This window comes from Enhydra lutris, unplaced genomic scaffold (assembly GCF_002288905.1).
Source record: "Enhydra lutris kenyoni isolate GAN:26980312 unplaced genomic scaffold, ASM228890v2 scaffoldscaffold40, whole genome shotgun sequence".
In the NCBI taxonomy this organism is placed as follows: domain Eukaryota; kingdom Metazoa; phylum Chordata; class Mammalia; order Carnivora; family Mustelidae; genus Enhydra; species Enhydra lutris.
This window is the reverse complement of record NW_019154124.1, coordinates 15,687,045-15,711,515: the sequence shown is the minus strand read 5'-3', so window position 1 is coordinate 15,711,515 and position 24,471 is coordinate 15,687,045. Positions and strand designations below refer to the sequence as shown.

General features: G+C 39.1%; 1 protein-coding gene across 1 annotated transcript in view; it reads left to right on the top strand.

Moving 5' to 3' along the window:
- LOC111155281 (KIAA1324 like) overlaps positions 1-24,471 on the top strand; it is a 92,453-nt gene that overhangs the window by 6,674 nt on the left and 61,308 nt on the right. Inside the window, exons 2-4 of the mRNA XM_022515412.1 lie at positions 14,464-14,659; positions 20,069-20,216; positions 23,216-23,302. Of these exons, the coding sequence (XP_022371120.1) occupies positions 14,496-14,659; positions 20,069-20,216; positions 23,216-23,302 (399 nt within the window). The 5' untranslated portion in view covers positions 14,464-14,495. The remainder of the gene's footprint in view (positions 1-14,463; positions 14,660-20,068; positions 20,217-23,215; positions 23,303-24,471) is intronic.

The following is a 24,471-nucleotide window of genomic DNA, read 5'->3' as shown; positions in this document are numbered from 1 at the left end:
GAGGGGGGTTCTCTGAACCTCCTGGATTTTGATGCTTGTTCCCTTTGCCATATTGGGGAAATTCTCTCCAATAATTCTCTCCAATATACCTTCTGCTCCCCTCTCTGTTTCCTCTTCTTCTGGAATCCCAATTATTCTAATGTTGTTTCGTCTTATGGTGTCACTTATCTCTCGAATTCTCCCCTCGTGGTCCAGTAGCTGTTTGTCCCTCTTTTGCTCAGCTTCTTTATTCTCTGTCATTTGGTCTTCTATATCGCTAATTCTTTCTTCTGCCTCATTTATCCTAGCAGTGAGAGCCTCCATTTTTGATTGCACCTCATTAATAGCTTTTTTTATTTCAACTTGGTTAGATTTTAGTTCTTTTATTTCTCCAGAAAGGGCTTATATATCTCCCGAGAGGGTTTCTCTAATATCTTCCATGCCTTTTTCGAGCCCGGCTAGAACCTTGAGAATCGTCATTCTGAACTCTAGATCTGACATATTACCAATGTCTGTATTGATTAGGTCCCTAGCCTTTGGTACTGCCTCTTGTTCTTTTTTTTTTTTTGTGGTGAATTTTTCCGCCTTGTCATTTTGTCCAGATAAGAGTATATGAAGGAGCAAGTAAAATACTAAAAGGGTGGCAACAACCCCAGGAAAATATGCTTTAGCCAAATCAGAAGAGATCCCAAATCGTGAGGGGGGAAAGGGGATAAAAAGAGATTCAGGGGCGCCTGGGTGGCTCAGTGGTTTAAGCCGCTGCCTTCGGCTCAGGTCATGATCTCAGGGTCCTGGGATCGAGTCCCACATTGGGCTCTCTGCTCAGCAGGGAGCCTGCTTCCCTCCCTCTCTCTGCCTGCCTCTCTGTCTACTTGTGATCTCTCTCTGTCAAATAAATAAATAAAATCTTTAAAAAAAAACCAAAAAAACAAAAAAGAGGTTCAGAAAGAAGAAAAAAAAAAGAAAGAAACAATTAAAAAAAGAAAACCAATAAAGAAAAAATATAAAAAGGAAAAATATATATATATATATTAGATAAACTAGTTAAAAAACGTTAAAAAAGAAAAGGGTAAAAGTTAAAAAAATTTAGCAGTAGAAGAAAAATAAATTGAAAAAGAAAAAAATTAAATTAACTGCAAGGCTAAAGAATCATGGGGAGAAAGCCAGGAGTTCCGTGCTTTACTTTCTCCTCCTTTGGAATTCCGCTGCTCTCCTTGGTATTGAAACTGCACTCCTTGGTAGGTGAACTTGGTCCTGGCTGGGTTTCTTGTTGCTCTTCTGGGGGAGGGGCCTGTTGTAGTGATTCTGAAGTGTCTTTGCCCCGGGCGGAGTTGTACCGCCCTTACCAGGGGCCGGGCTGAGTAATCCGCTCGGGTTTGCTTTCGGGAGCTTTTGTTCCCTGAGCGCTTTCCGTAGAGTTCCGGAGGGCGGGAATGAAGATGGCGGCCTCCCGGTCTCCGGCCCGGAGGAGCCGAGAGCCCGGGGCCCCACTCCTCAGTGCGCCCTCAGAGAACAGCGCCGATTTACTCCCGTCACCCTGCCTCCGGCCGCGGTCCGAGCTGACCGAGCCTGCGACCGGTTCAAGGTAACCCCGAGCTTAGAGCTTATTCCTCGGCTCTGTCTCTGTAGCCGGCTTCCCTGTTCTAATACCTGTAAGCTCTGCGACACTCAGACACCCCTGATCCTTCTGTGACCCTGCGGGACCTGAGGCCACGCTGATCCCGCTTGGGCTTCACCCCGGTTAAGCCTCTGGAGCGATGTCCCTCAGCGGAACAGACTTTTAAAAGTCCCGATTTTGTGCTCCGTTGCTCCGCCGCTTGCCGGGAGCCAGCCCCTCCCCCCGCAGTCTATCTTCCCGTCGCTTTGGATTCACTTCTCCACCCGTCCTACCTTTCAGAAAGTGGTTGATTTTCTGTTTCTAGAGTTGCTGTTCTTCTTCTCTTCGATCTCCCGTTGGATTTGTAGGTGTTTGCAATCTTTTGATAAGCTATCTAGCTGATCTCCCGCTACCTGAAGTAGTCTCAGCTGCTACTTCTCCGCCATCTTGACTCCTCCCTCTGGGTACATTTTTTAGGTTGGTGTTTTGTCTGATATCTGAATTTTCAGTGATTTCCATGTAATCTGGTTATGTCTGCTCTAGAAACTGTTGGTCTGGCCTCTGAAAAGTGACTTCTTTTTGTACAGTAAAGGCAAACAATTATAAATTATTCTACAATGCACAAAAAGCATCACATATCTAAGTAATTTGGAAACTAAGTTAATTCATAGCATTCAACATGGTGTTTACCAAGTTCCTAGCCTTTGAAGTGTTGCAGAAGGCAGTTATGGTAATAACTGAGTATTTGCTCAGTGGTTCAGATTTTCTATTGCTAATAACAGCTGTCATTTCTCATGCATGGACTGTATACTAAACACTGTGCTTAGTCCCATTGTATCCTTACAACAGCCCTCTCAGATAGATATCAGAAGTACCTTACCACAGGTCATAGAGCCAGGATGTGGCAGATCTGGGATTCAAATCCAGACATGCCTGATTCCAGTGTCTGCCTCTTACTCACTGATTTAGACTGCCACTTCTGGATGACAGGCCTTGCAGGGCCCCACGTAGGAGATGTAAAGTGCTGTTGGTGGACGTATTCAAGAGAAGACTGTAGACCCTCTTGTGCTTCAAGGACAAAGGAGAGTAAGGATATCCTGGTTCAGGAATGGCCTGCTTCTTGCAAACCATGCCTGAATGATGCCAGGAACTTGGGTGGCAAGTGATGCCCCTAGGTGCTAGACTCAGTAGTTATGCCATAACGATATGGCCCAGCAGTTGGGTCACAAAGACAAAATAAAACTATGGTGTATGGCGCTTCAAACGAGTGAGGAATATCTAGGGCAAGGACTGTGTAGGACTTAATTTCCACATATCTCAATGTCTCTAAATGAAGTCAGACCCAGAGTTTGGCCTTAGTTGAAATTGCTGTAGATTTTTCAGAATGTAATTGGGGAGATTTTTTTCTTTCTTATCAAAAGGAAGCAGTACAGGCCTTTCCTTAGGAAAAGGCTTATAGGAATGTTAAGGTAGCAGCTATAAATTTTTCAGAAAATTGATGAGCAAGGTATATTATATAATCGTTAATTTAATTTAATTTTATTATTTTTTTAAGATTTTATTTATTTATTTGACAGAGATCACAAGTAGGCAGAGAGGCAGGCAGAGAGAGAGAGAGGGAAGCAGGCTCCCCACTGAGCAGAGATCCTGAAGCAGAGCTTGATTCCAGGACCCTGAGACCATGACCTGAGCCGAAGGCAGAGGCTTAACCCACTGAGCCACCCAGGTGCCCCTATAATCGTTAATTTTAAAAAAGCATATAAAATCTGGCTGCAAGGCTTCTCTAAGTGAAGTTAGTGGAGTTTGTGTTATGCTAGAATCCTGCATGGGTTGTGAGCAGGAAGCTTATAAGGCTCAGGAAATGGGATGGAGAGGCCTCTGGTAATTAACTGACACTTGTCCCCATAGTCCTCCTGTCCCCTCTGCTGTGGAAAGCTCCTTAGTCTCTTAGGTAGTACTGCTCTAAGGGCAGGCCACTGAGATGCCTCATATTCAGCCCTCTGTCTGGTAATTCCAGGCTTAGCTCCAGAGAACGTTGCTCCTTCTCCAAAGCCCTGGTGCCAAGTGTCTTGTGTTTGTGGGTATCACCATCGTGTGAGGTCTCGGCATCGCTCAGAGACTGCTTGCAGATAGCATGCCATTCTGAACTACAACAGTCCTTGTCTTTCCCCAGAACAAGAGGATATAACCCCTATCCCTAATCTGTCTCTTCTCCACTGTTGGGCCATTTCCCTAAAATCTTCACTTGACCCTCTGGGGTCTGCTTGACCTTCTTAGATCATCAAAAACGAGTCTTTTGGAATGCTTCCCTAGGTGGAGATACCTTCTCTCTTATCCCTCCTCTCTTCCTTCCTTCCTTCCCGCCCTATCCCTCTCTCCTCCTTTTTCTCTATCACTATTTCCCTGGAGAAAAGGCCATTTTGTTTAGAATCAAATCAAACCTTAGAAATAAGAGCCAGGGTGTACCTGGGTGGCTCAGTCCCTTAAGCATATCACTGATGAGTTCAGCTCAGGTCACGATCTCAGGGTCGTGGGATCAGGCCCCACATTGGGCTCTGAGCTCAGTGCATGGGGTCTGCTTGTCCTTCTCCCCCTGCTCTTCCCCCTGCTTTCTCTCCCTCTCTCTCTCTCTCATAAATAAATAAATAAATAGATAAATAAAAAAAATTTTTTTAAAAGGAGGAAAGAGAAAAGCCTGGCCAATGAGAGTAGGGTGAGAATCCCTCTACCTATTTCTTTACATTCTTTTAGACAAATCTAGAGCCCTGAGGGGGGAAATGAACACAATGAGGTATCTCTTCCTCTTGGGAGTTATCTTCTATCGCTTACTCCCTCAAGTGGTAGTCATTGTGTAACTTTGAGTACAACCATAACACACTTTTCTAATTGAGGATGACTATTTCAGATAGCTGTGATTCCTTTTGATAGGTTGTCATCAAATTGGTTATAGTCTTGTGGGCATTTTTTTTCTTCTACTTTCGTATTTATATAAAGTTCTAACATTTGGTTTTCTGGATCAAAAAGTGCTAAGGTACAAAGTAGGAAAAACTTGAATATAAGTTTTTTTTTCCTGTTTCTTGATTTCTCTCACATCTATATTGTTACATATCCAGAAGCAGAGTAACTTAAGATGGTTTGGGTCAATAGATTTTTATTTCAGTTGAGAAGTGAAGGAAGAGGAAGGATTCTCAGGGAGAGAGAGTTGGTTTTAGCTTTATAAGTGGGAGATAGAGAAATCTAATCCTTGGCGTCATAGATCTTGCTGGTATAGGCGTTTCCCCAGGATTCAACTCCTAGTCTGTTTCTGTTTGTAAAAAGTTGTTACTGGGACAGGAGCAAGTGCACATGGGCGCCCTGAGTACTTGGCGCTAAGTGCCAGTCACATAGCATGCTGTGAGTCTGTTCCATGGAACACTGACCCCAAGAAATACGTCGTGGAAATACTTTATGGAAAAAAGTGTTTCAGAGTTTTCTGTGGTGAAATATGAGAAAGTTTGGAAAGTGGCGAATCCCCTTACAGAGAGATGCAGTGAACATTTTCATTTTAAAGTCTCTGAGAAACCTAATATACACTTATAGAACATTTCCTGTGTGTTAAGGGCATCCTGTTTTACTCACAGTTTGCCAAGTTTAGTTGATTACAGGCCTCTTTTATCTAATGTGTAGTTGGACCCCCCCAGGCTAATTTCTGCAGATACAATTTCTGGAACACACAGGTATAAACACACATGCGTGACTAATTTAGTAATTTTTAAAAAAGATTTTATTTATTTATTGGAGAGAGAGAGAGTGGGTGGGGGAGGCACAGAGGAAGAGAGACAAGCGGACTCCATGTACTGAGCACAGAACCTGACATAGGGTCAATTTCATGATCTGAGATCATGACTTGAGCTGAAACCAAGAGTTGGAGGCTTAACTGACTGAGCCACCCAGGCGCCCCTAATTTAGAAAAATTTTATATGGCATTACTTATACCAGGTCTAACTAATTTCATGTAATTTCTTTGCTTTGCAAGGTTCATTTGCAGTCTTACCATACTGGTGTCTAGTTAAAGACCTCCCATGGGTGATGATGGTCAGGTGTGCTATACGCCTGAGATTAAATCCCAGCTCTGCAACCAGCTTGTATGTCTTGGGCAAAATATTTAGTTCACAGCTATTTATTGAGCTTTAATTCATTCACTGAACAAACATTTATCATTTCCTATATTCTTGACAATTGGGATCCAAAAATAAACTTGAAAAGATTGCTGTCTTCCATAACCTTTCAATCTAATAAGAGAGCAGATAAGTAAATAAGTTACTTATAGTATAGGGGCAGAGTAAATGAAAGATAGAAATACCAGAGGTGATCTTACCAAGGAGAGATGGATGACTTCCGCTCACAGGAAAAGGGCTCATGGTGAAGCAGATTTAAGTTTGAAGTTCAGAGTCATCTGTTACCAGCTGAGTAACCTTGGAAAATTATCTAAGCCTTGGCAGGTTCATATGAAAAATTGTTACTGAGAAAGAATCATTACTAAGAATTGTTACTGAAAAATTGTTCATGTCAAAAATCCTTACTGAGGACTGAGCCAATAAATGCCATATTTAATGGGCCATAGATGATAATTCTCTGAGGATCTCTGAAGCAAACTCCGAAAGAAGTTCTAGACTTCAGGGCTGTGAAGTAGCCTTTGAGGCGCTGGAAGCATGGGCACAGGTGCAGACTAGGGGCAGCACTGGGTCTCCCTGGGTGCCTTGTGAGAGCCACGTGGCTGGCTGTCGGGGAGATTATGAGAGGGGACAGAGTTTCTGGCAAATCTCACAGGCTCCTTCCTATGTGTCATACCAAGGACTTTGACCTGGAGACAGCTATTCATGGGTGTCTGAAGGAGTTAAACGAGATGATACGTATCACCTTTAGTGTCCCGAATCGTAATTATAATGTAATAATAATAATGTGAAGTGGTAATAGCCCATCATTATTTGCTACATGCCAGGCACAATTACAACTGATTTACATGTATTGACTCAAATTAATTAGGCATCACCAAAACCTTGGGACGTAGGTACTTTGCAGAATGCGGATTTGAACCCAGGCAGTCCAGCTCCTGGGTTCATGTTTGTAACTTCTGTGGTGTCCTGACTCTTCAGAATATACTATAGCACATACTGAACAAGTGTTCTTCCCCCTTCTTTTGGCATCCATGTTCCCTTAACATTTATCTCTTGATGAAATGTGATGTAAGTTAAGATCTGGATAACCAAGTGATTTTTTAAAAATAGCATGTAAAAATCCTCAGATATATTGCTTTCTGGGTCCTTTTAAAGGATTAATGATCTGGCTGTAGATTTCATTCCTAATTGTACATATATCTCTGAAAGGTAGAAGAATAGCATTCAGAATTTAGAGCACATTTGCATTTATAGCCTCATATACAACAAGAAGTTGGAGTTTTTTTTTTCACCCTCTGCCTAGAGTCTTGTTGGTGCTTAATACATATAGTACTCTTTCATTATTCGATGTGTCTTAGGAAAAAAATTGATACTTTCTTCAACTAAAGAAATTCTTAATTTAGAATAGAGTCCTTTTTTATTCATTCCAAAAGATAAAGCTGAACACTCTCAAGGCTCTTCAGAAAGCTCCAGAACCATGGAATGTGTGTGGATTAGATACCTGGGGTGTCCTAAATTGGAGACTGACTTTGCTGTTTCATTCTATAGGTGAAACATTGAGATCTGATTAGATTTGTGAAAATTCATTCTGTATGGAAAAAGGACAGGAACACTTTGTCCTTAGTAGGCTTTGTGTGAGATGTTGATGCCCCAAGTTCCAGGTTGGGAGGGTGTTGAGGTTAATGGGTTTAGCAACACACCAGTGACAGGTGAAAGGTCCGAGTGAAGAGGATTATGAAAAGAACAGCTCAAAAATCAGGCTTATTAGTTGTGGTGTTTGGTGGGAGCTACGGTTGAGGAAGGTTCTCTGAAAAACATGTTTTATTAGGAGATGAGAGAACTCAGCCCTCAAAACTGCAGAATCAAGGGCAGCAAGCCTATTAGGAAGTAGAGGGTTACCGACACCTTCTAAGAAAGGAGAAGTTCAGGATGATAAGAATCAAAGTGTTAGGACATAATTGGAAGTTGAGAAAACTGATTTCGCAAATGCATTGTTCTGCCCTCTTTGGTCACCTCATCAAGTACTCTGAACACTTTCCTTCCCCTCAAGGTCTCGATTATATTTTTTTTTCTGTAAAACTTATGTCATCTTGCGCCCAGTGGACTGAAATTGTCTTCTCCTCCATCAAACACTTAGGTCAGGAAGCCACAATGAAATCCATTTGTTATTTTTTTTTTTTCTTAAAAGAAGAAAACTGCCTTAGTTGGCGCTCTCATCAAAAGTTGGAAACTAATTTAATTGGGGTTGTTATCTCTCCAGTTTCATGGATCATTTTTCTGGACAAGAGTTTGTGGGTTTTTTGTGGGGAGAGGGGAGGATGGATAATCTAGCCCATCAATCCCCTTGAAGAAGCACAGGGACAGTCATATAGTCCTACCTGACAGAGCTGTGTGAGGACCCATTTGCTGAAAGGATGTTAGGGGTGAGAATTCATTTTCAGAGATGTAGAGGCTGTGCTTTCACTAAATACTCTTTTCAAAGAACAGGGAATTAGAGAACATGAGTCAGACCTGGTTTGTGTTAATGTACTTGTTCATATGTCTCCCTTTCATTTTTGTAAAGTGAAATATAAAAATAGTTTTTTTTTCTTTTTTAAGAATTTCACAAGTAAGAACTTACAAAGGTCATGTTCTCTTCATCACTTGCAGTGAGAGAGGAAAAACAAGAGCTGAGATTTGCCAGGCTCAGTATTATGTTTGATTTCTCATAGATGCCATTTTCTACTTTCTTTTGTTTTCAGTGAGCAATGTAATAATAAACCTAGCAGCCAGTTGAAGTTTTAATGATATGATAATGATAATTGATAGGCTGAATGATTAATGAAGGTAAAATTTATCATTGAGACTCATGAACTATGCGTTATTGTCCCTGTTTGTTCTGTCCTCAATGGCAGTGAATAATAATGGTTGCATGAGTAGCCTTGTGGGGGCGCCTGGTGGCTCAGTGGGTTAAGCCTCCACCTTCGGCTCAGGTCATGATCCCAGGACCCTGGGATCGAGCCCCACATCGGGCTCTCTGCTCCACGGGGAGCCTGCTTCCTCCTCTTTCTCTGCCTGCCTCTCTGCCTACTTGTGATTTGTGTCTGTCAAATAAATAAATAAAATCTTTAAAAAAAAAAAAGTAGCCTTGTGGTCTAGTCAAGAAGAACAGTATCTACAGCTGTAACCTTACTCTTTAAACTTATTCTATTGATCTTATTTAAATGAAACTGAACAACTGAAGAAAAAGAGACACATTTGCTTGTCTTATTTCTGGAATTGATTTAATTATTCATTTCCCATAAATGAATATAATTATTTTTTACTTAGCTATTAGGTTAACAGATAAGATAGATTTCACAGTGAATTTAGCTTAGTGAATATAAATTTTGAATCTATTTTGAGGAAGATAAGTCTAGACTAGATTAGAATAGAAACTTCATCCGAATAGGGATTGTTTCCAAAATACCCTTGGTGTCTAGCATTTGCCTACCAAATACTAGGTACTCAAGAAGTACTTGTTGGATGACTTCCTGTAACATAGAATGATTCCTAGATACTTAACCTGAAATGACATTGTACCCATTTCCTAATTAATCAGCATCTCTCATTAAAAATTAAAAATTCTTGGGGCGCCTGGGCTGCTCAGTTGTTTAAGCATTGAACTCTTGATTTTGGCTCAGGTCATGATCTCAGGATCATGAGTTTGGGCTCAGCATGGATCCTACTTAAAAAAAATTTTTTTAAATAATTGAAAATTCTTTTATTACTACTTGTTATTGCTGTTTACTATTAAGAAACAAATTCCAGTAATGAGCAATCTTAAATTAAATAGAAAAATGGATTAATTGTGAATAAATGTAACTGATAGTTATTATCTTTCAAAGCATGGGGTCTTTGGAGGAAGAAAAAGCAAATTTAAAAGACCCTTGTGGTGAGAGGATTAAATAGATATTCTTTATTGTTAGGCATAAATCATAGATGATAATCAGCATAGAAATGATTCATTCAGTAGCTATTATTTAGTCCATTGTACTGGGTGGTTGCCTGATAATAATGATGCTTTGAATTTTCATGTCACTTTTCACTGTCAGAGTAGTTTCCAGTGTCTCATGGGACCACAGCCGTCCTGTGAGGGAGGAAGTGAAGTCGTATTCTCATTGGAATGTGAACGAATGAAGGCACAGAGGGTTAAGTAAATTTCGCCAGCCTTTTGCTAGTTGGTGACAGATGAATATAAATGCTTTTTTTCCATATCTGATTCTTCACACCTGCATATTTCAACCTTTACAGATTCGCAGTAGCAGAAATTGAGGTCAGAACAGAGGCATAAAGCTGAGAACAAGAACACTGAGTTTAGCGCATGACCTCTTGGTTACAATTTAGACTTTTAGAGGATGGATTTTTAGTATCACTCTTTCTCTGGGTGTTTAGGGCAAATATTGTGAAATCCCAGACTAAACCCACTGTTACATGGTGTGTGACCTTATGCAAATCAGGTTTTTGTGTTCTTACGGCAGAACTTTGGGGTCTGCTTAACTTCAATTCAGATATTCTAGAATTTTGAGATTGTTGAAGAAAAATTGTATTTATTTTAGAAATGATTAGTTGTTCAACTGAAACCTAGTCAAGGGACATGTACAACACTTAAAACAACAACTGTCGTTAACAACAACTTACAACAACTGTCATCCTGCTTTTGTTGAAAAGGTCCTATGTTATACTCTAAAAAATTCTGAATGAAAAGAATGTCATACCTAAGATTGTAGAAACTTTTATAAGCCAACTAAAAATCAGAGGCCAAGAAAGCAGTGCTGAAGTAAAAAGTGAATGAGGCTAAGATGGAAGATACTAGAAAAGGGAAAGCTGGTCATCATTGGTGACTGCCTAAAGAGATGGGCAGTTCTGTGCTGACATAATCTCATGGAGTAAATTATGTTTTATAGGAACGTGGGCTCTTCTCTTCCTTTGACATGTGGCTGGAGGGCTGGCTTCCAGGGTAGGAAAAAAAACTGAGTAGCAGCAAATGATTAAAATACAAAAAGGTTTAGACTCTTTAGTTCCCCTGTATCATTAAAGACCCTATACTCGTTGGACTATCTTTGAACACATAATTATTCTTTGGCGATGTCAAATCATCAGGCCACTGGCAGAATTCCTATTGTCTCAGACCCCTGAATTGCGTTATTAATAATTACTGCTAACGAATATTGAGTGCTTTATGTCAGGGACACTGCTGAATGCTTCATGTAGAATAGCTCATTGAATCTCACAGCAATTCTTCAAGATACATGTTATTACTGTCTTCCTTTCACAGACGGGGATATTGAGACTTAGGGAAGTTAGCATCTTGCTAAAATTTTAGGAGTGATATATTAAAAATTCCACAAGGTATCTGAGGGTGGGAAATGGTTATTGCACAATATGTACAATAATGAATATTATTCAACAGTTCAAGACAGGAAATGGAAAGTGATGTCAAATACAATGATGGGTTCATTTGAAATTGCTTGAGTTTTTGCATTTATTATACTAATTGCCCAAGTTGAATTTTCTTGGGGCACCTGCTTTGGAATCAGACCTAAATTTGAATATCAGTTTGGGCACTTGTTAACGGGCACCCTCCTACTTGGGTTATTTAAATGTACCGTGCCTCATTGTCCTCATCTCGTAAATGGGCATATCTTCCTCCTTCACAGGTATGTTATAAACATGTCACTCCCAATTTTGAACGGATTCCACATTTGTAAATTCACCTACTTTATAAAATTTATTCATGACTCCCCCCACAGTAGTGCAAATAATACTTTCACGGTCATTTGCTGACATACACAGAGCTTAAAAATTTGAGTCACCTGATCACCTGGTCTCAGTCGAGTTCAAACAAGTCACATTCTGCCTTATTTCTCATGGTGTCAAAAAGAATCCTCTTTACAATTTATTTAATGCCACTTTTTTTTCTGCATTTTTATGCTTTTTTTGGTGATTTTGCTGTCTAAAATAGCCCCCAGATGTGGTGAGGTGCTGTTTAGTGCAAGAAGGCTGTGATGTGCCTTGTGGAGAAAATACGTGGGTTAAATAAGCTTAGTTCAAGGATGAGTTATAGTGCTGTTGGCCTTAAGTTCAATGTTAACGAATCAACTATATATATTAAATAAGATGTTTTCCAACTGAAACACACATAAGACAAGGTTATGTATTGATCTGTTGCTGAAGATATTGTGTGACCAGTCTCATAGGAGCCTAACCTAGGATTTTACCATGAATAAAAAGAATTGATTGTGTAATAAATACTTAAAACATTCACTGTCAACTTTTTTTCAGCTTTCCTTCTGGTCTTAGAGTGTTGAGGCTCTTCTCAGTGATTTTTTTTTTTAATTTATTTATTTGAGAGAGAGAGATCACAAGTAGGCAGGGAGGCAGGCAGAGAGAGAGGGGGAAGCAGGCTCCCTGCTGAGCAGAGAGCCCGATGCGGGGCTCGATCCCAGGACCCCGAGATCACGACCTGGGCCGAAGGCAGAGGCTTAAGCCACTGAGCCACCCAGGCGCCCCTCTTCTCAGTGATTTTAACAGGGCCATGAACATTCTGAAATAACACAATCTTCTTCTTACCTTCTAGAGTCCCTTATAACAACTTAACAAAATATTACTCCTTATGAATTAAAAGTACCATTTAGGACACTAGGCTAAACTATCTTCAAAGACTGTGTTATCAGAAAGTAAATATTTTCAGCTCAGCAGGTCGTATAGTCTCTGCTACAACTGTTCAGCTCTACCATTGTGGTACAAGAGCAAACATAGACAATATGTAAATGAATGCTTGTGTCTGTGTTTCAGTAAAACTTTATTTACAAAAACAAGCAAGCTGGATTTGGCTTGTGAGCTGGAGTTTGCTGACCCTTGATTTAATGTAATGTTGGTGCTTGATTTATTTTAGTACTTATCAGTTTTCTAGAAGCCCCATAAACAGTAAAAGTGAAATAAATTTTTTCCCATTATTGTGTTTCTCTGCTGGTAGTTCTGGTAGTGACAATAATAGCATATAGCGAATGTTTATTAAATGCCAGGCACTGTGCTAAGCACTTTATACTATATTTTTTTAAATTAATATAGCCATATAAGAGTATTGTGATGATTATCTCATTTTCCAGAGAGAGAAGCTGAGGACCCCAGACAGATGAAGTGACTCACTTAAGGTCACAGGAAGAGTGGTACAATGTGGTCCCAGGATAGTTTTGACCTTGTAGCCAGCATGCACTATTTTTCACTTACACTTTTCTTATTTCCTAATGTTTTACTAACTGTGGGATGTTGATTTGAGAGTTCAAATTTCCTTGTACATCATCGTAAGCTTTTCTGAAGAAAAAATTACAACTTTTCAGTAGATGAATAAGTAGACAGCTGTGGGGTTTAGCTCTAATTCTTTAGTTATTCAAAATTAACTTGTTTGTTTTTCTGGCTAAGTTTTGAAATGTATTATAAAAGAAGAATGTATCTAAATGTGAGGCTTTGCTCCTTCATTCTCTGCTGGGAGACTTGTTTTTCTTTATCGAATAATTGGGAGGTTTTATTTTGTTCTTGTTTTTTTAATATCCTGATTAAATGACTAGAAAGCCCTTTGCTGTGTTTGAGTCGCTAAGAGCACTTTGAACACAGAGCCCCCTCTTGGGGGCCATAGATTTGCATTTGTTGAATGACTAATAACTTAGCAGCAGAGCTATCTTTTTTTCTGTAACTGTGTCAACTGTTCTTCACAATACCCATGCCTGCTGTCTCTGGTTATAGTTAGTTCTCAGAATTAGCCCAGAGCTTGACATCAGTAATAAGATGTGGGTTGCAGAAATGACTACTAGGTCGGAGTCATAAATGTTGAAAAAGTGGAGATACTGATTTGGCTATTGCATGAGAAACACTACCCTCCAATTACCCCATTATATTTTGTTCCCACTCACTGGATCAACCTGTTATTTGGACTTCGTATTTGCCAGATAGAATTAGGAATTCAAAAATAATGATCCTTGTTTTCTGGAAGCTCAAAATCTCACATCAACTGATACATATATAGATCATCTCGTGTGTGTGTGTGTGTGTGTGTGTATGTGTGTGACAGCACACACGCTTTAATGCAGGTGCTATGAGAAGAGTATCCTAGGAGCAGAGAGAGAGACACAACTGACCAGCTGACTGCCCAGTGGGGTCAGGGAGGTCTTATAAAGAGGGCCATTTTGGGGTTAGAAACAGGAGTTTGGCAAGTAGAACAGGTGGATCAGTAAGCATTTCTGGAGAAAGAGGAACACAGCAGGGAGAGAGAGGATGAAATATCTTGGGATAGGAATCTTGTTAGGGTTGAAAGAGGAAGGAGCAAGTGATGAGCCTGGAAAAATAGGTTGGGGCCGGATTATAAAGCACATATGGTAATAAGGACAAGCTTAGAAAGCTTTTATTAGGGTATGGCATGACCAGAGCTTTACAAAATAATTCTGGTGGGGCTCCTAGGTGGCTCAGTCAGTAAAGCATCTGCCTTCAGTTCAGGTCACGATCCCAGGGTCCTGAGATCAAGCCCCATATCGGGTTCCTTGCTCAGGCAGGAGCCTGTTTTTCCCTCTCCCTCTGCCTGCCACTCCCCCTGCTCTTGATATCTCTTTCCCCATCAAATAAATAAATAAAATCTAAAACCAAAACCAAATAATTCTGGTGACAAAATTGATGGACGAACGCAGTGACTAACGAGTTCTCCGTTCTCTCTTCCAGCTTTCTCCTGTGCTTCGGGAGAGTATCTAGAAATGAAGAACCAGGTATGCAGTAAGTGTGGTGAAGGTACCTATTCCTTGGGCAGCGGCATCAAGTTTGATGAATGGGATGAATTGCCAGCTGGATTCTCCAACGTTGCGACGTTCATGGACACTGTGGTTGGCCCTTCTGACAGCAGGCCGGATGGCTGTAACAAGTAAGAATCCAAAGGAGTCTCTGGATCTTGACTGAGTCCTTGAGAAGCATGTAGTTGCTCTTTCCTAGAAAGAAGGTGGGGCTGATCTTGGTACTGACTGGGATTCCAGAGAAGCTAGTTGCAAAGAGTCATCTTTTTTTGATGGTTATACAGATAATGTAGCTCAATTTTCATGAGGTTAAAGTATTTGCTCTTAGGACATAATAAATACCATATGCAAAGGTGCAGTAAAGTTATTAATAGAAAAACAAACCAGTTTTCTAATAATATATCTGTAACATTCAAGACTGGTATTTCTACTAACCTTTCTCGAATTTCTAATGGGTAATTTTGGATTAATTTTTCTTTTCCTCTGAAAGAAAGAATGTGTAATCTTCATTTAGATACCCTATTATCTCCTGTGAGAGAGTAGGTTAAATACATAAAGTGGAAAGCTCCTTTGCTTAATTATTACCTTTTAAAAATTTTTTTAGAATTGAAGTATAGTTGACATATAATACAGCAGTTTAAGGCATACAGCAAAGTGATTTAAGGCAATTATATATATGAAGAAATGTTCACCACAGTAACTCTAGTTACCCTCTGTCACCATGAGCAGTTATTACAATATTATTGACTTTGTTACCTGTGCTGTAATTTCTTCCTTTCTTTAGGGACTTATTAGCTTTGCCTGTGACAACATTGGTGGAATGTTAAATTGTTTTTGAAAAGATGCAAAATCTTACCTTTGGGCTGTAATCCTTCCTGTTCTCTTGGATTGACTATGTAATATTTCCTTCCATATGGCCATGGATGGGAAATTAAACTTCAGGCCTCTAGCTATCTTCTGACCAAAATGGCTTCTTAGGAACTCAGCCTTTTTACCATGAGCTAAGGATGCTGAGGAATTATTTAGCTGTGCTGAAAGATGTGTTCTCCCCTTCCTATCCTTCCTTAATCTCACTTGCTTTCCAGTGTCCTCTCTTTCTCTCTCTTCCAAGTGACATTTTTACTCTCCTGATAATCATTTCTTTATATAAGGTTGTGGCATTAGATATCATTAACAGGATTATTCCTCTAAAAATATATATTTATATGTACATTTTATAATGCATGTTTCATATGTATAATTTATATGTATATACCTTTGTATATATGTACACATGTATACACATATATGCATATATACATGTGTATACATATGTGCTTCAGTGTGTATATATTTTAAAAATGTAATTTTATTTTCTTAAACTAAAATTGCTCTTTAGGGGGCGCCTGGGTGGCTCAGTGGGTTAAAGCCTCTGCCTTCGGCTCAGGTCATGATCCCAGGGTCCTGGGATCGAGCCCCAGGTCGGGCTCTCTGCTCCGCAGGGAGCCTGCTTCCTCCCCTCTCTCTCTCTGCCTGCCTCTCTGCCTACTTGTGATCTCTCTCTCTCTGTCAAATAAATTAAACCTTTTTAAAAAAAATAAAATTGCTCTTTAGGAGAGGGTACTAGTAGGATGTTATGGTATCTCAGATCTTTGTTTTGGTGAACAGGAGATATTGACATAGCTTTCTTCTACTTAGAATATGTAGTTTATTCATTAAAGAAATTTAATGATAAGTACAACTTTTTCAGTGTTCTGTTTCATCTAATTTTCTTAATATGAGTTTCAGTCTGACATTGCTATGATCATCTCCCTCCTTCCCTCCTTTTCTTTTTCCATTCATCCAACCTTGTTTTCATTCTTTGTAATTGGTTGGGTCATAGAGTTTTCCAAAATGTTTCTATCATTATAGACTCTAGTGGTACATTTGAATTCTAGTCACACTCCATATTTACCAATATTTGTTTTGTCAAATCTTGTTTTATTTTAACCATTCCTGGGTGCATGTATGAAATGATACCTCCTTGTGGTTTTAAGCTGTATTTCCCATGAACACTTTTCATATAGTCATTGTCTGTGTGTTTAATTTTTTGTGTGCATGAGATATCAGTTTTACCCATGTTCTATTTTGGGGGTCAATTTATTATTGAGCTGTATGAGTCCTTTCTGTATTCTGGTCATGAGTTCTTGTCATGTATATATTAGTATAATACTTACATAATATTCACATGCATGCATGTACATGCAAATACATATTCACATATGTGTAATATTTTCTTTGTCGTATTTGCCTTTTCATTTTCTTAATGGTGTCTTGCTAAACAAAAGTTTAAAATTTGAAAAAGTACAGTTTATTTTTTGTTATGCTTAATTTTTTTTATATCTTCAGATATCTTTTCTAATCTTGTTTGCAAAGGCTACAAATCACAATAGGCATTCTAGTGTTATTAGAGTTATTGTACTTTTATACAAGATGTAAAACTTTACAACAGTAGTTACAGTTATATCCTCATCTGTGTGCTATTGTCATATATTTAGAAACGTATTATAAAGCCTATAATACAATGAAATGTATGTTAAATAATCAAGTGTTTTTATTTTTATTTTTTTTAAAGATTTTATTTATTTATTTGACAGAGAGAGAGACAGTGAGAGAAGGAACACAAGCACAGATTGTGGGAGAAGGAGAAGCAGGCTTCCTTCAGAGCAGGGAGCCCGATGCAGGGCTCAATCCCAGGATCCTGGGATCATGACCTGAGCTGAAGGCAGACACTTAACAACTGAGCCATCTTGGCGGCGCCCCAGTTGTTTTTAAAAGAACTTAAGAGATGAAAAAATATGGCTTTGTATGTTTATCTACATAGTCACCATTTTTGGTGCCCCTTTCTTTACATAGATGTGAATGTTAGGATTATTTTTTTTCAACCAGTGAAATTTTCTTTATCCATTCTTATGATGCAAGTCTGCTGCTCACAAATTCAGCTTTTGTTTACTTAAAAACACCTTTATTTTTGCCTTCATTTTGAAGAATATTTTCTTGGACATCAGACTCTGGACTTTTCTCTTTCTGTACTTGAAGGTGTTCCACTACCTTCTGAACTCTCCCTTATTTGTGATGAAAAGTAAGCTGATTTTTTTTATGATTAATTCCCTTCTGTGTAATGTGTCCTTCTTTCTTTTTTTTTTTAAGATTTTATTTATTTATTTGACACAGAGAGACAGAGAGAGAGAGAGAGAGATCACAAGTAGGCAGAGAGGCAGGCAGAGAGAGTGGGGGGGAAGCAGGCTCCCCGCTGGGCAGAGAGCCCGATGTGAGGCTTGATCCCAGGACCCTGAGATCATGACCTGAGCTGAAGGCAGAGGCTTTAACCCACTGAGCCACCCAGGTGCACCTGTGTCCTTATTTCTCTGCCTACTTATGAAATGTTCTCTATATTTTTGCTATTTAACAGTTTGACTGTGATGTGCCTGGCGTTGGTTTTCATGTATTTACCTCAAGTTTAGCGAGCTTCTTGAGTTTGTAGGTTGATACCATTACCAAATTTAGGAACTATTTTAGCCATTATTTCACCAATAATGTTTTTTCTGCCCTATTCTCTCCTTCTTTTCCTTCTTTTACTCCAATTACATGTATGTTAGACCACTTGATATTGTCTAAAAGTCGCTGAGGCTCTTTTTGTTCCAATTTTTTTCTCTTGTATTGCAGATTAAATGAATTTTATTGTTCTATCATTAATTTTTGGGGGGTTCTCAAATTGCATATGCTGTGATTTTTCAGTTTTGGAATTTCCATCTAGTTTATTTTATGGCTCTTACTTCCTTTAAAATACTTGAGATTCTTCATCCCTTCACTCACTGTGTTCATCTTTTATTTATAGTTGACTATATTTGTAAGAACTACCTTAAATACTTGTCTGTTTTTTTTTTTTAACTGTCTTTTTTCTCATCGAAGGGTCGTATTTTTCCATTTATTGGCAGGTCTAGTAAATTTTTAGTGTATCTTGGGCATTGTGAGTGTTAAGGTGTAGGGAATGTGGATTTTAAAATTTTTTTTTATTTTAAGAATGCTGAATTTAGTTCTGGCAGGCAGTTTTTGTGCTGAAAAAGCACCCTGATCTCATCAGGCCTGGTTTTATTATTCTTTAGGGTGGCTCTGTAGTGGTGTCACTCGTAGTTTATTAGTGCAGGAGCTGGCCTTTATTAGTGCAGGAGCTGGCCAACTATGACCTGTGGGCTCTTTGTTTTTCTAAACAAAGTTATATTGCAAGACAGCTGCACTCATTTATTTATGCATTGTCTGTGGCTGCTTTTCAATTACAGTAGCAGAGTTCAGTATTGCAGGAACAACCAGATGGTCCACAAAACCAGGAATATTTATTCTCTGGCTCTTTATGAAAAAGTTTGCTGATACCTGCTCTAGGGCAAGGCCCTATTCCCAGGGTGGCAATTTTGGGGTGTCAGATGAATGCCCAATGTGGTTTTCAAGTTTTCTCCTCTCTGGGAGACCAGAAGCTTCTGTGACTCCCACTAAAGTGGTCTCTCTGTTTAAGTCACAATTTTGCATGGCTGTTCTCTGCCATGTCTGTCTGTATCCTGCAGCCTCAAGCCCAGGGCAAACAGAGAAACTCCATATGGACTTCTGGACCCCTGCTTTCTCTGATTCTCAGGCCCATAAATTCTAGCTGTTTCAGCTGCCCTAAACACTTATCTCTGCTCCTTAGCTCAGTGAGACGACTCTGCTCTGCTTGGATGCCACAATCTGGAAAGCGTCCTGAAGAGTGAGGTCAAAGTCAGTTTGGGCTTTGCCTCATGCATTATCCTGCTCTCAAAAATCTCAATCTGGCATTGTCTATTGTCAGTGCCTGAATATGGCTCATGTTATTTTCCTTAGTTTAACAGTTTGTGAAAGAGAAAGGGCAACTCCAGTACCAGTTAGTGAGTCATGTTGGGATGTGGAAATCCCAGTCTTCAGATTTCTTTTAGAAAAAAAAAAGAAAAGAATTTGCCAAAATCTGACTCTTATCATCCATATAAACAAAGAAGGCTGTTAAGTTGTGCTCTCATACTGTTTGTTAGAAAAAAAAATTTTTTCCCCAAGAGTCAACATGTAACTCCTTATTGGTTTAGCTCCGAATTATGGTTAAATTTACAACTTAAATTTTGTTCACCAATGTATTTTTCCTTCTTTCATTTCAAGGAACTCCTCATCTCCCTGGCAGATATATAGGTGTATAAATAAAATTTCAGGTGTTGCTTGAGAGAATAATTCTACCTCAGACTGTTGCAATTAGTGGTCATCTACTTGGTGACCAAGTTTTTGATGAAAAATAGCTGTTTCCTAGCAAATGGATCCCATAACCTTACCGAGGTTTAGGAAGCACTTTGCCATAGGAAATGAACATTTTCCCAGTAATTTGTTGGCCTTTGAGTTCCAGAAAAGCTTTAGACTTCCCTGCTGTGCTTTGCTGATGGAACTACTTTCGAAACTGACTTACATAACTTGTGAATAGAAGAGGGTTCCTAATGCTAATGTAAAAATGCCTCTTGGTTTTGTTTCCACAGCTCTTCTTGGGTCCCTCGTGGAAATTACATAGAGTCCAATCGTGATGACTGCACGGTATCTTTGATCTATGCTGTGCACCTCAAGAAGTCGGGTTATGTCTTCTTTGAGTACCAGTATGTCGACAACAACATCTTCTTTGAATTCTTTGTAAGGCCTTTTATGTTCTAGAACTTACTTTTTGAGGGAAATTCATGTAAAATTTCTTTTAATAGGTTGTTGCTTTTGCGTGGTATGCCTGCTCAGTTTTTTCTGTCAACTGAACCTTTTAATATTAAAAGAAAACCTTATTTTTTCTTTAATATTTTATTTTTGCTTAATATTGTTTATTTACCTCTGAGCTCTCATCTTGTTGAATAACATTGGACTTGTTTATTTTTGGTTATGATCCTTAGATGACTATTTGATTTAGACTTTATGCGTGAAAAATGCTTTCACTCAACATTCATTTTAATTTTCTTTATAGCTACAGATGTTATTTCATTCAAAATATGTTTTCACCAATTTCAGTTTTTGTTTTTTTTTTTCTCCTTGCAGTTTCAAATATTTGATTGATTTAAGTATAAGCATGGGCAGTATTTCAAAAGTGGAAGTGGTTATGTGTTTCTGATTCTGTCAATTTGGTATAATCTAAAGGAATCAGGGGATGAGATAGTTGGTGTTTTTGGTAAGAGAAGAAATAGCATTATAGGATGTAGGATGAAATAGAAGTCTTACAGAGTAGGCCAGAGGGGAGGTGGGAAGGGGATGGAGCACCTGGGTGATGGACATTAAGAAGGGCACATGATGTGATGAGCACTGGGTGTTGCATGAAATTGATGAATCACTGAATTCTACCTCCAGAACTCAAAATGCATTATATGTTAATCAACTGAATTTACATTAAAAAGAATAGACTGTTGCTACTAAAATTATTTAAATATTTAATATAGGGGCACCTGGCTGGCTCAGTCGGAAGAGCACGTGACTCTTGATCTCGGGATTGTGAGTTCGAGATCCACACTGGGTGTAGAGATTGCTTAAATAAATAAATAAATAAATAAACTTTAAAAAATAATATAAACTGTATCTAATCTAGCAAATATCTGTTGTGGCAGTCTCTCAAATGCTTGAGAAAATATTTTCAGATTGACTTCTTAAAAAAAAAAATGTGTTGTACAGGTAACCGGGGAAAACTGCCGTGTAAAATGTTTCTTTGTTTCAGATTTCAGAAGCCCAGGTACTGATAATTCTAAAACAAATTTATTTTGCTTCTGATTTTGAAAATTTGTAAGTCAGAAGTTTGATGGGAAGAGATACTTACCATGAAAGTACGAGCCTTGGACTTGAAGTCAAGAGATTCTGGCTTAAGTCCCAAGTACAGTGTTTAGCTGTGTGTTTTGGGCAACTAAGCTAACTTTCCGACTCTCAGCATTCTCTTTTGCAAAGTGGATTGTTTGACCAGACAGACCTTTAAGGATCCTCCTTGTCCTAATATCCTTTGAGGAGTTTAGGATGTTAAGTAATATTCAAACTGATTTGATTTTTAAGCTACATTTTGTTTGCAAAACACTTCTTAGCGTAAATGATTCTCTATTCCATGGGACATGTTTGCAATATAACTAAAATTAGAGTAAGGTTAGGAAGTAAATAAGCATTTAGTTTTGTATTGTTGAGTAAGTTGAGAATTTTAAGTAGAGGTACTCCTAAGGCATGAAGTTTCGTTACTTCCTTTGAATGGTGCCTTTGTTCTGGTTATAGACTGAAAAGAGGTGGTGAGTTCCTTCTTTTATTGATGTTTCAGGTTTATAGGTTGCAATTTATTGACTCAGAGGGTCAACACTTCAGTCATCAGGCTCATGGTTAATGGAAAGGAAATGTCTGAAGACTGAAAGATACAGTTGTACCTTCCGACATCCCATAATTTAAAGCAGTCAAGCATTTAATTTTAGAACTATGGGAATTTCATTCAGCTCCTCTACTCTTCTTTTTAAGTGATGAAGTCAAGACCTAGAGGGAATAAGTGATTGGACCAACGTTATACCTTTACTGAAGAACAGAAATCAGATCCCAAAATGACATTAAAATACCCCCAAAACACATGATGTTTGCTTTTAGCTGAAAAAAGAAAAAAAAAAAAAGCTTTCAGCTTATCCGCACTTGGACCACCAAAGGTATATTTAGGGTGCATAACTGCTTAGAAATGGCTTAACACCTGCATTAGATGGTCATTATGCCTATTATATACGTATGTATAAATATAATACTTAAATTCAGCTTAAACAAATATCCTCAGTGGCTGATAGTCTCTAGTATTTTTGGATGTTAAAAAGATCTGTTTTCTAGCTTATAAGCTTTTAGGAAATACCTATTACAGCAAATGTTTTAATGTTGTTGGCAAACTGGTCAGGACAATGAATGAAGTGGCCAAGATGTAGAGGTGACAAGTTCTTATCCCAACCCGCCTCTGTTGCTGACTTGTGGGCAATACTGCAAAATGGCCTTGCTTTTTGATGCCTGTGTATTCTTCACAGGCCTGGAAAAGTCATGTGCAAAAACCCTTAGGCATTTTGTAAGAATGGTCTGGAGAGCACCGTGTGTTTGGTGCTCAAGATAGTAGCTACAGTCATTTGAACTGGTATGGCACATGATTAACATTGCCCCCCCAAATCAACATTTAGGGCTTCGACTTTGACCATAGCTACTTACCTGCATGTCTGGAATGAGTCCTGGGGAATTGATAACAAAGCAGGTGTCATTTATTTATTAACTTAAAACCTTGCTTCCCTAAGTCTTATAAAAACATACTTCATTTTTATTGGGCCTGGATGGTGAATGAAAGCTTCTAAAATTTTGGTAAGATTTTTGTAATGATTTTTTTCTCCCTTCTGTGAATTTTAGAGTTAGCTGCTCTCATCTTCTCTCCCTCCCTCCTCTCTGTTTCTTAACCCTTTTGTTACAATAATGAGGATCCTTTACTTAGAATCACCATATACAGTTGTCACTTAGGCTCCAGAGGTCTTGGTAGGTTTATTTGCTGAGAATTACTCACTGTCATTACTTAGTAGCTATTGAAAGAAGCTCTTGCAGCCTGTCCTATGCTGAGTAATGAGTTTAATTAAAGTCATTATTCAAGAAGCTTTACTGGGGCCCTTGTGTTTAATCCACAGATTCAAAACGATCAGTGCCAGGAGATGGACACCACTGCAGACAAGTGGGTAAAACTCACAGACAATGGAGAATGGGGCTCTCATTCTGTAAGTCTCTGTTTGTTTGTCTTTTCCCCACCAACCCCCATTCTGCTCCTTCCTTTTCCCAACGTTATAAAAAAAAGCTTATGAACAAAGAAGAAAAAATGGTTCATTAATTTAGACAGTTTCTAGTTAGGGAAGAAATTGTCCCAAAGTTCCAAGGACAGGGGCTCTTTGTTCTTTGTCTTAGGTACTTTTTCCTACCTTTCTCTTTCTCCTTAGGCTTCTTTCCCTTCTCTTTCCCATCACACTCCAATTTTCCTCCTTTTCAAAGGGGCATTGACAAGAAAACACGCCATTCAAAGCTAATACACAGAACCTTGGGGTATGTACGTTTACACATGTGCTTGTCACATGGCCCGAATCAGTGGCTCCTGGCACTGGCAGGATCCTTTGATCCAACTTTCTCTGCAGTCTCCGAACAAGTGACTTTCCAGCTTATCTTGGGGGTCTGTACTGACTCCTCTGTTGGACAGCTCTGCGTATCACAAAATTCACCCATGGCTGGAGCCTTAAACTTCTTCCTATCTATCTGTTACCTGTTGCTCAAAAGTTCTCCCGTCTCTGGTCACTTCGAGTAAGGTGACTGCCTAGCCTCCACAGGACAACTCCAAATGCTTGAAAGCAGTTATCAGACAACGTGGTGTGTGACTCTATTATTACCGGGGGCACTACCCCTTTAGAATGAGGCATGGATTTCAGATTTAACTCTGGCTTACAGTAGTTGTGTTTCTGTAGGCAATTGGCTTAATCTCTTTTGTTCTGTTTTTGGCTTCATCTCTCTGAATCTGATTTTGCTTGTAAGAAATGGGAGTGATCTTGCAGGATTAAATGAGAAGATACGTGGGAGCGAGCTAGTGTGGTCCCTGCAGAGTAGACTGAGCTGTATGTCAGTAAGCAGCCGTCCACCCCCACCTTTGAGTTTAGCCTCACTCTTAAGTGGTTAATACAATGTACCCTTTTGGACTGTTTTCTTCCTTCCTTCCTTTCTTTCTTTTTTCATCTGTATGCCTGGAAGTGATGCTAGAACCACTTAAGATCCCATTCACCTAAGCATTTATTAAGCTGGGCTTTGAAGGTACAAGTAACCCTTGGCAACAAATATACTTTCTTCCTTAACACAGGGGAAAGTACTTAGTGCATGACTTTTCTGAGTCTCTGGCAGCGTGCAGTAC